General features: G+C 34.5%; 1 protein-coding gene across 3 annotated transcripts in view; it reads left to right on the top strand.

Annotated features, from left to right (window-relative positions):
• The window catches only part of CSMD3 (CUB and Sushi multiple domains 3), a 1,475,959-nt gene that overhangs the window by 1,167,636 nt on the left and 296,238 nt on the right, over positions 1-12,085 (top strand). For all 3 annotated transcript variants that reach the window (XM_055546406.1, XM_055546407.1, XM_055546408.1), the window contains one exon: positions 2,187-2,303. In XM_055546406.1, the coding sequence (XP_055402381.1) occupies positions 2,187-2,303 (117 nt within the window). The remainder of the gene's footprint in view (positions 1-2,186; positions 2,304-12,085) is intronic.

Below are 12,085 nucleotides of genomic sequence, written 5' to 3' on the forward strand. Positions count from 1 at the left end.
TTGGTACAGACTGGATTTGATTTCCTGGTTATAATTTGCAAAAAGCTACTCTTGTTAAAACTACTGTATCTATAATACCAAAAACTTCCTTTCTGATGTTTGAAGGGCATCTTCCCTACATAAATTTGAGGCAAATTAAGTGATAAGCAGAAGGAAGTCAAGTCATCAGCTTTAATTTTTTTTCTTTTTCTTTCTTTTTTATTTTTTAGATTATGAAAGTATAGTAACACATTTACAGAAAACTTAGAAAATGCAGGAAAAGTTACATATAGTTTTATTGTATATTATGATTATTCTTCAAGTAGATTCTTTTGATTTTCAGTTGGAGTTTCAATTTTAAACTCTCAAACATTAGTAGAATGAATAAACACAAAAGTTGAAGGATATAGTAGACATGAAAAGTACTCTGAACCCAATATTAATATTGGTAGAAGCTGAGGAAGAGTAAGAGTGGGCTTCTTAAGCAGCTACAGGTGTCTCCCAACAACCACAGCCACCTCCTCAATAGATCGATCCTTAAACAGGCTGAAGAGGAGACCAACAATAAAGTTTCTGTCCTGGGCTCACCAATCAAGAAGCTCCTGCATCTCCAGGGCGTAAGGGGTAGTGCCAGCAGGCTGGCATGCCTGGGCAGCATTCCTCCTGGAGGAAACCAGAGTCTGGAGAAGCAGTTTCCTGCTGCATAATTCTCCAGACCTCCAAACTCCCTCAGACTCTTTATTCATTTATTACCACTTTGCAACACAACATTTTCTTTTTTCCCTTTAGCCAAAAACTTTATTTTTTGAACATTTGCAACTATTATTCTATATACAATTGTTAATTTCTTACAAAACTCTGTATTCCATATTGCTAGGTCACTTCACTCCATTTTATGCCACGTTTCCATCAAGAACTATTTTCCCAAATCACAATCTGCCTGATTATGTGTTGTTGTTGTTCAGTTGCTAAGTAGTATCTGACTCTGCAATGTCATAGACTGTAGTCCTCCAGTCTCAGCTGTCCATGAGATTTCCCAGGCAAGAATACTGGAGTGGGTTGCCATTTCCATCTCCAAACATTTTTTGAACACTTTCTTTTAATTTAACTTTCCTCCTTCTTGGTTCCCAATAGACTAAATTCTTTGTCTCACCCTTTCAGCTCCCCAGGTGGCTCAGTGGTAAAGAATCCTTTGCCAATGCAGGAGACACAAGAAACTCAGGTTCTATCCCTGGACTGGGAAAATCCCCTGGAGTGGGAAATGACAACCCACTCCAGTATTCTTGCCTGGAAAATCCAACGGACAAGGAGCCTAACAACTATAGTCCATGGGGGTCACAAAAAGTCGGATGCAACTGGTTATACGCGGCCACCCCCTAATCCTACCTTGGCATTCTCCAGGCTTCCTCTTTGGCCATCTTTCTCATTCTACATAATTCCTGGAAGATCCCATTCATTTAAATAATATCAACTATCACATTTTGCTTTGATAACTATAACCCCTTTAGTAGCCCATATCTTTCTCCGTGTTCCAGAACTATAAATCCAAAACATCCTCTTATCTTGTGAACAACAGAACCACTATCTACAAATTTTCCAGAAATAAATTTCACCCTCATCTTTTTTAAGGAACACAGCACATTTGGGGCTGAAGTAGCAAAAATGCACCATCTCTATGCATCATCAGCAACTCCTAATTTAAATTTAAATCATAAGCAGATAAGAGATTGATGAGAGAATATTTTACTTAGATGAGTGGATAAATGTGTTTATATAGCCATCCCTGTCCTGGGTATAGAAATAACTAATTTGATGGGAGCATAATCACAGTTGATTTTGAGTAGATTCAAAGCTTGGTGGTGAGTAAAACAATTTCCCACTTGCATGTGTAATTTCTCATCATTTTAAAAGAGATGATTATCTTTACTCTTTTATCATAAATGAAAGCAGGCCACCATTATTACCTCTAGAGATAGATAGCACCACTATAATTTTATTATATTATTTTGCTTCTGAGAAGAGTAAATCTGAATACTTAAAAAATTTTCTTGGTGCACAATTTTTTATTTTTAAAATATGTGACAATGAGGACCCTTGTTAAAACATGTAAATAAATGATATACCTTAAAATCAATTAGCCATATGTTTATATCAAGAAAATAATCATAATATATTTTTTTTCTAAAAATAATATTTTTTATTTTCAGCACCATGTGGAAGTCGTTCAACAGGTTCAGAAGGCACTGTTCTATCACCAAACTATCCAAAAAATTACAGTGTGGGACATAATTGTGTTTATTCTATAGCAGTTCCCAAGGAGTTTGGTAAGTAAGATTCATCTCATCATGTAGTATATCATTCTAAATATGCTTTATTTTCACTGTATGCTATTCAAAATGTTAGTTGTTTTTTAATGAAAATATTTACTGCTCATAAAGTACTCAAAAATTATTTTTAGATAGTAGCTAAAATTTTGAGTTTATTTTTTGCATTCTGAATTAATAGTCAAGTACACAGGTGAACAACAATATAAAAATGAAAACAGGATTGTTTTTAATTTTTAAAAATAAGTACATCCAGTAACCCTGAAAGTGCCTTCATATTGGAATTTCATAAAATGGGAAATTACCAGAGCATAAAGCAAAGTCTGCTCTGCCAAATATGCATATATTCAAATATGGAGCTCTTATAATAATGACAAAATATGTACAAAACAATTATATTAGTTTTATATTTTATAAACACATTTGCAGATAAAAAATATTTTTATTTTAAGCACCTAGTTTCTATGACAGCAGTGAATATAAAAAGACAGCAAAGGACATTTTGGCTCATCTTGTCAACCTGACAATCTGTTCTACATTGGCATTGAGAAGACAATGTGTCCTTTGCTGACTTCACAGCTCCCTGATCACAAGTCTTAGAAGTCACTTACCTGGCTTCTAAAGGTTTTGGATCTGAAATTCAGCTGAATCTAACCCAGGTTAAGCTCTGTTTATGGATGGATAGGCAAAGGAAATTTAGTGAACAGCAAAGTGAGGGAGAGAGGCTGAAAGTTTTTTAGACTTCTACAATTTAGATTTACAGCGCTGTGTTACATGGTGAAGGATTTGCTAGGAAATGAATGTCTGGGTCAGGATGATGGAGTATTTTAGCAGAAGGATATAGATTTTATCATATCAAGATTTTTGGATCACATCTTCACTTAATGTTTCTGCTGATAATAAAATAAGCTGATGCTTCCAGTCCAATTTCTTATAATGAGAATTTACCTATATATCCTCCTTTTCTCTATTCTGAAACAAGTCCAAGATCCACAACTTAGTAAAGAGAACATTATCATCAGACAGGAAGTATTAAATCTTTTATTTTAACCTTGAAATAGAATTGATGATGCCAACATTAGCACAGTGTCTTTTTCTGCAATCTCTTATTCCTTAGCATGTTGATTGATTTATTCAGAGTTGAGCTCTTTGATTATAAAGAAAAGGACAGTTTAGAAAGAAAAAATCATCCATATAATTGTGTTTATTGTATTGCCTTTTGTGCCCAGAAGAGTTTTCCCTTTCTAGAGGGCTTTATAGTCCCCAGTCACCAAAAATATTACATGGTGACTGATAGAATCTTAGCAGTGCTAATCCAGAAGACTGCATGGCTATCTGAGTCTCTCTGGAAGCCATTAATTTGTTCTACTAGATTCTATTCTTGAGAACAGAATGCAGCCAAAGGATTGAAAAAGAAGAAAATCACATTTCCTTTCCCGATACATACACATGTTGGTCACCAGGAGGTATTTGATAGTATCTTATATATATATATGTATATTCAAAGAGAGAAGAAAAAAGTTCTGATTAAAATTAAATTAATGGATTCCTAGTGAATGGAATTTGTATTTTAGCAGAGTTAATGTAAGTAAAATTAAATTCTCTTAATATGAAAAATAATACAACCAATAATTGGTGATTTTTAACACTGATTTTTTCAAACAAGTCTTGGATTTTCTGTGGATAAAATCAGGTACACTTTGATTAACTAGTAAGGAAACTGATTTTATTTTTCTATAAATGTTGCATCATTCTTTATTTCAAACTTTATATGAAGTCAAACAGATTCTAATCTAATTTTAGCTTGTCACATATTAGCTATCTGTCATTGGACACATAAACATAACTTCTTTGAAACTCAGTTTCTTTATGTGTAAAGCAGGGATCATTATGTCTATGGAGCAGAGCTAGTGTTAGAAGTAATAAGACTATTTATATATAGTATGTCAGAGTCGATAATTCATACTATTGGGTTAAGAATGCCAGTTTTGGAGACAGATTTCCAGATTGAGAACACAACTCAATTTTCTCTTTTCCATGTACTAATTACATGAGTCTTACTTTTCGTATCTCTGAAATAGAAGTGATGTGTCTATTTCTTAGGGTTCTTTTATAATTAAATAAAATATGTGTAATATGTGTAATATGTGTAAAATATGTGTAAGTCATTATATAGTATATCATTAAGTCACATACACACATGGATGCACATACAAACACACTTTATGTTCACATTCATAGGTACTCCTAACCTCAAAAGTTGAAATAAAATGACATGGATTACTCAGTAGCCCTAGGGTCTTAAGAGTAACATGGCTAAAAATAAAACATTTATATTGTATAATTAAAGGATGAAAACACATATTTTGTGCTTTAAATCTCCAGTGAATATCTAATCACCTATTGATCACTTGAAATTTTCTGAAAACAAAATAGAGGAATTAAAAACTGCAGTCATAGATTTCTTCCTGTCCCTACCTTTCCCTCTTTAATGTGAGATAATCAAGCAACAGTTACTGGATCTCTGCAAATCAAATTTTTTGTTTGTTTGTTTCTTCCTCTCTTTCTCACTTTGCCATGATTTACTTCTGTTGCTTTTGTGTTGTGTTTTATGAGTTTTGATATCACTTCATAACATATCACTTTTCACACTTTCCCTGTCATTTCTCCCAAATTATAACCATTTCTTCCTCCATATCTTTTATATGCAGACACTTATAATTTAATTTTTAAATATTGTAGCAAAATATCTGTCAATACACTCGATTCATTTATTGAGATTTCATGTTTTTACAAGGGTTAAACTTCTAAAGTCATTATATAAGGAGAAAACCACATGTAATCAACATTACCCATGAAAATACCGTGTCAGCCATAGATGATCATCCACATTATTTTGTGTAAGCCATATTATCTCAACAATTCTAACAGGACATTTTTTCCTCCAGTGTTAGAAAGATAGCAGTTGTTCAGATAATACCAGATGAGCTAGTTTGGTTTCTTATAGGTCATTACAAAATTGCTTTCATTTATTAATTTTTGCCGAGTATAGATTTGAATTCATATGAAATAAATGTGCATGTAATGTAACTCTACTGGTTGACTGAGTGAATGCTATTTTGTCAGTGAATTTCTGTCTAAGTTTTTCTAGATAAGAGTCAATTCATAACACTTTTATCAGCGTCATTGATTTCATTTCAACTTCATCTATTAGGGTCATCTGGTAATATTCATTCTGTAGGATTCTGGTTCTAAATACTTAGAAAATAACATTTATGGGTCAGTTGTTGATATTTAGCTGTCTTTCCTCTAATGAACTATTTCCCTTTTATTTTTTGTATTTTTTAATTTAAGAATGTTCTATTTTGGACTTCCATGGTGATCCAGTAGTTAAGACTCCACACTTCCTCTGTTGGGGGCATGGGTTCAATACCTAATCAGGGAACTAAGATGCTACATGACACACAAAGGGCAGTCAAAAAAAAAAATACCATAGTTAATTTATTAATAAAATAAGTTTTATTTTTCCTTCATCTTAATGTTTAACAATGTTATTTCCCTTTATGGTTTGTTTGCTCTAGTCTTCATATACTGTTTTTAAGTGCCAAAAACATAGCAGACAAATTTTATTTTATTTTGAATTTGGTATAGGATAGATATTTTGAATATAAGAGAGCTGTTGACATTGTTGGGGGAAACATTTTTATTGATATTATATATTTATACCTGTAGTGTAGGGCCAAAGTCATTTTGCAAGGAGGAGGTGGCTAGTAAATTTGGGGAATAAATGTTGTGGACTTCTATTTCCATAACCTTGGCTGAGATAAAACAGAAGGAGGTAAGAGCTATAACCAAAGTACCATACTAGTCAAAGGTTAGTGTTTGTGTTTGTCTGTTTTTTCTTGGGATAGAAAGTAATGGAGTTTTTAGCTTAAAGCCTAACAGAAATATAGTAGAGAGGGCAAAATTGAAGATTTTAGATGGACCAGTTGGTAAAGCATGATGCTTAAAGCAATCTAAGGAGATGGGATTTTAAAAACCTAGAGGGCCTCTTCAAACTATAATGCAGGAGAAATTATTCATGATTAGTATCATTGTACCTCAATTAATTTCACATGCAACACTGCCTTTTGAAATGATCATCGCTTCCTGATCTCCTTCCTCTCTTCCCCTTCTTCCATCACCCACTCTTTACATTCTGGAAAGTATCTGCAAAATAAATGTATTAGTGTCCTAAGTCTGCCTTAACAAAGTATCACAAATTTAGTGGCTTAGAACAACAGAGGTTTATTCTTTCACAGTTCTGGAGATTAGACCCCTGAAATCAAGGTATCAGTAACATTACACTCCCTCTGCAGATCCTAGAGAAGAATCCTTCCCTTGCTTCTTCCTAACTTTAATGGCCCCAAGCAATCCTTGAAGTTCTGTAGTTTGTAGCTACATCACCCAGGTGGCGCTAGTGGAGAAGGGAATGGCTACCCAGTGGTAAAGAACCCCCTGCCAATGCAGGAGACACAAGAGACTGGGGTTTAACTCCTGAGTCAGGAAGATCACCTGGAGGAGGGCACGGCAACTCACCCTGGTATCATTTTGTATCATTTGTTCTAGGGACACCAGTTGTAGGATTTAGAGTCCACCCTAATCCATAACCTCATCTGAATCTTAGTTACATCTGCAGAGGTCGTTTTTCCAAATACAATGATATTCTGAGTGCCTGGGTGGGGTTGAGTATTGAGGGGACTCCATTCAACACACTACAGAGGATAGACTATATTACTATGGTTTTATGTAGAAAATCCTAGTATAAATTACTCTACAAAGCATGTATCAAATACTAACTGTATAGAATGTAAACTAACATTCAGATTTCTTGGAGAATTCCAACATGTAAATCACCTTGAGGAAATCCAGGATAGTTTATGGTGACTTAACTTTGTGTTTAGCTTCCCAGATAGTCTCACCTCCTTAAAGACCCATACTGAACACATATTTGTTAAGATATAAAGCTTACTTTTTCCCAAGACTGGCTTTCAAAAGTGGCATCTTGGAAATGTGCATGAAAAGCTTTTCAGGTTTTCCTTCTTAGGTTTCCCAGATATCTGCCCTATCTCTTATCTTTTGTTGTTGTGTAGACTACTGGTTGCATAGATTTCAAATTCATGAATCCTTAAATCACACAAAGTTATTGTCAGTCTAGTATACTCTGTACAGGGGCATGGAGTTACCAAGACCTTTTGTGTATTTGCTGTGGGAAAAGATTTTTGTTTTATCTTTAAATTAGCTATCATCACCTTAAACTTTTCTTCTACTCTACATATTTTGTTTCTTATTCACAACCATTGTCTTTATATTTCCTAGTGTGGTATTTTTCCTCCAATCTGTAAAAATCTTTCTCTACAATACTGCCTACAAAATAGGATTAACTTTATTAAAACTTATGATCTATTAACAACTATCTCATTAATCCTTATTATATACATTAAATGTATTACTTCCCTTCCATCTTACAGACTTAGGAAATTGAATAATGATTGTTGAATACAATCTATTTTTGCAATACATCTTTCAATTTTCTGTGTAAACTCTTAGTCTATGAAAAGTAGTCTTTAAAAATTTAGGTCTCCTTAAAACTTAGAAGGAAAAATCAAAATGGATTGAAACTAAGATGCACACACACTATATACAAACATATATATGTGTATACATATATATACTGACAATTCAGTTATATCAGTACATATATTCATTCTTTTTGATTCTTTATCCCATAGGTTATTACAGAATATTGAATAGACTTCCCTGTGTTATACAATAGGTTCTTATTAGTATCTATTTTACATATAGTAGTGTATGTTAATCCCAAGCTCCAAATTTCTCCCTCCGCCTCACATTTCCCCTTTGATAACCATAAATTTGTTTTCAAAACCTGTTAATCTGTTTCTATTTGTAAACAAGTTCATTTATATAATTTTTAATTAGATTCCACATATGAATGATATTATATGATATTGTCTTTGATATGATAATCTCTAGGTCTATTTATGTTGCTGCAAATGGCATTAATTCATTCTTTTTAATGACTGAGTAATATTCCACTGTGTGTGTGTGTGTGTGTGTGTGTGTGTGTGTGTACACACATGGACATGGACATAAGTGAGCAAACTCCAGAAGACTGTGAAGGACAGGGAAGCCAGGCATCCTGCAGTCCATGGAGTCACAAAAAGTCAGACACAAATAAGCAACTAAACAACAAATATACATATGTGTATTTGTGTGTATATATATATGTGTGTGTGTGTGTGTGTGTGTGTATACACCACATATATATATATACACTACATCTTATTAATCCATTCCTCTGTCCATGGACATTTAGATTGCTTTCATGTCTTAGCCATTGTAAATAGTGCCACAGTGAACATTGGGGTGCATGCATATTTTCAAATTATGGTTTTCTTCAGATATACACCCAGCAGTGGGACTGCACGATCATATGGTAGTTCTTTTTCATTTTTTAAGGAACCTCCAGAGTGTTCTCCATAGTGGTTGTACCAATTTACATTCCCACCTACAGTGTAGGAGAGAATGTAAATTGGTCACACTTTAACCAGTGTTTCTTGTTTATAGATTTTTTTTTTTTAAATGATGGCCATTCTGACTGGTGTGAGGTTGTAGTTTTGATTTTTATTTCTTGATAATTAGTGATGTTGAGCAACTTTTAGTGTGCTTTTTCGCCATCTGTATGTCTTCTTTGGAGAAATATCTATTTAGATCTTATGCTCATTTTTTTCATTGGGTTATTTGTGTTTTTTTTGACATAGAGCTTACATGAGCTGTTTTTATATTTTGGAGATTAATCCCTTGTCGTCAACCATTTCCCTTTTGATCTTATAGTGTTCTCAAATGACCTATTTTATTCAGCATTGTTTACATAATTTATGTTGTTGTTACCTGTCTTTATACTTAATTCAGTAATTTATTGTCACTGAGTTTCCCCACATTTTAGTGACAAACTGTTTTGAGAATTTTTTTTTTTTATTCTCATTAGGTCACTACATTATTTAATTGGCATTCTGTTTTTGCCTGGTATGAAGTTTTCAGAAATAAATAAACTCTTACAGTCAATAAAGGCTATTTATATTTGAAGTGTATGATACTTCAATTTTTAGCAGTACATTTGTATCAAATTTAATGATTTGTCTTTTGTAAATATTGAATTTACCTATCTAACAATGATGAATAATCTTCATAAAATGTGTGTTTATTCAAAATTTGTATTTATTTATCATCACTAGTTAAATATGAAACACTTGAAAAGGAAAGCTCTTTTACTCTTTTAAAACTGATGATTGTGTTAATGTCAGTATACAAAATGACTAAGCTAATTTTACCCTTGTAAGAAAGGAAGCTTTTTTTGAGCCTAATATTTTAGGGTAAGGAATATTTAATTAGCATATGTAAAGTTATATTATTTAATTATTTGGTTACTATTCATAATTAGATTTGTGGCTATATTTGGTCACTAGCTAGAATAGAATCCCCCCATTCAAGTTTGGTTCAGATGTCAAGACTCATGATACCACACTTTGACCAAGATGGTAAAAAAGATGTATTACTGATACAATGAGGCTTTCTGAGAAGAACAGGATAGTATCCAAAATTGGATCCAAGCAGATCCAAAATTGCTTAAGGGAGCAAAGAAAGCTAGCTGGTTTTGGGTTTTATAGGGATGATACTGGAGTGAAAGCTCCTACATGCTGGTCAGGGCTTGTGGGATTCAAAATTCCCATTGTTTATAAAGGAAAATGAATACAGGTATTCTTATCAGTTTGCCCAAATATCAGGCAAAAGGGAAACTGGGGGATGGGGAGGAGAGCTTGAAACTTGTGAGCAGTTAAAGATCAATGACGGATCAGCCTTCATCACACTTCACTCTCAGTGTTTGATTGAGTGAATTGCACCATGTTTGAACTTGTTTATAGCCACAGTGGTACTTTGTGAATCATAGATCTATTTAGTAAAGGAGATGAAAATTCATTGAACACCTTGTTCTAGAGCTCAGCAATATGGTGAGAAGTGAAATGAGTACCTTGATCATTAGCAGGAATGACTAGAACTCTGTGTGGAGGCACATGTGGCATTGTCTGCATTTTGGGAATGTCTGAGACAAGATTTCAAAATTTTTTTCCTCATAAAGGGCAACCCTGGACCACATGGTCAGACAGTTGGCAATGGCCCAGTAGTTTGTAAAAATGTTCAGTTGGACTGATTTATTGACAAGGGTGGTCAGTGTAAAATGCCTGACTGAAGTTGCACTAATAACTGAGTCCTTTAACAGAGAGGTCTTAGTTAAGATATGAAAAGCAATGGCTCTCCAGGAAGTCGAGTCACGTATGATGATGGTAGCTGTACTTGCTGTGACATGTACGAACTTTGTTTGCTATCCACTCAAGATCCCAAGCAGTTCCTCTAGCTAATGGGTTCAGAAGAGTAGTGACTGCCTGTGAAACCATAGCATCTGTCAAGGAACTAAGATTAGGGCAGACCACACCCTCATTGGGGTGGGTTACCCCAGGGGGCCTAGGTTTGGCTATAACAAATAGGTATCATTTCCATTTTAGGAAGAAAGCCTTAGCAGCCATACCCAGCTTGCAAGGTACTACTTTCATAATCCAGGGTGTAATGGAAAGCTGGATAGAGAGGATCATGATCTTAGAGACTGTGACAGCCTCTGTTTCCAGGAGATCCCAGGATGCAGCATTGTCATTGTGATGGCATAGGGCTTCAGGTGGGAACCTCTTGCATTTGAAGTCCATGGGCAATGTATGGCTACTATGGGTGGCCCAGAAACTCCAAGAGGCATGAGAGGAAGTTGCTAAAGCCTTTACAGTGAAGAAGTCAAAGAGTAAAAAGTGGCAGCACCAGTTATATTAAAATTTGGAAAGATTCTAGAGGCTTTTTTTTTTTTTTTTTTTTGGTAAAAGGCCCCATTCAAGGGAGTTCAGTATACTAGTAACAGGATAAATGGGCTTAAGTAAATGAAACATTTTTATAAAGGAAAAATATGTGGCCCTCAAAATCTAAAAATTGCTAAAATATTTTCAGCTTGTTTTAACACTGTGGTACCATGAGAGTCAAGGTTTATTTCTTAATGGTGTTAAGGATGGAGTAGCTTTTGACTGACCAATTATTATCTCAGGATTTAACTCAAGAGACAGGACCTTCTAATACATGTAGGGAAATGAAACCACCACCACCCCTTTTTGTGAACTCTTTTATATCTGCTTGTCTTGAATAATTGTGACAAATGAATCTCCTTGAAGGAAGATATGATGTTACCTGTGCTCCTAAACAAAGTTGAATGCAGTTACCATCTTGCCTACCAAGGCAGTATGCAGTGGCTAGGTTTCTGAAGACCTCATGGGTAGCCAGGTAAAGTTGTCCTTTCAAAGTGCAAAGCAGAGAGCATATCTCAAAGGCAAACTATAGCTGAGTGTCTTTTGAAACTGGCATTAAATAGATGAGCCAAATCAGGGCTTCCCAGGTGGCACAGTGGTAAAGAATCCACCTGCCAATGCAGGAGATGCAGATGTGGGTTTGATTACTTGGTTGGGAATATTCCCTGGAGAAAAATGGCAGGATGCTCCAGTATTCTTGCCTAGAAAATCCCATGGACAGAGGAGCCTGATAGTTATAGTACACAGGGTCTCAAAGAGTCAAACATGACTTAACAACTAAGCACACAATGGGCCAAATCATTAGCAAAATATTACCACCTAGTG

Source organism: Bubalus kerabau, chromosome 14, assembly GCF_029407905.1.
Source record: "Bubalus kerabau isolate K-KA32 ecotype Philippines breed swamp buffalo chromosome 14, PCC_UOA_SB_1v2, whole genome shotgun sequence".
NCBI classification, from domain to species: domain Eukaryota; kingdom Metazoa; phylum Chordata; class Mammalia; order Artiodactyla; family Bovidae; genus Bubalus; species Bubalus kerabau.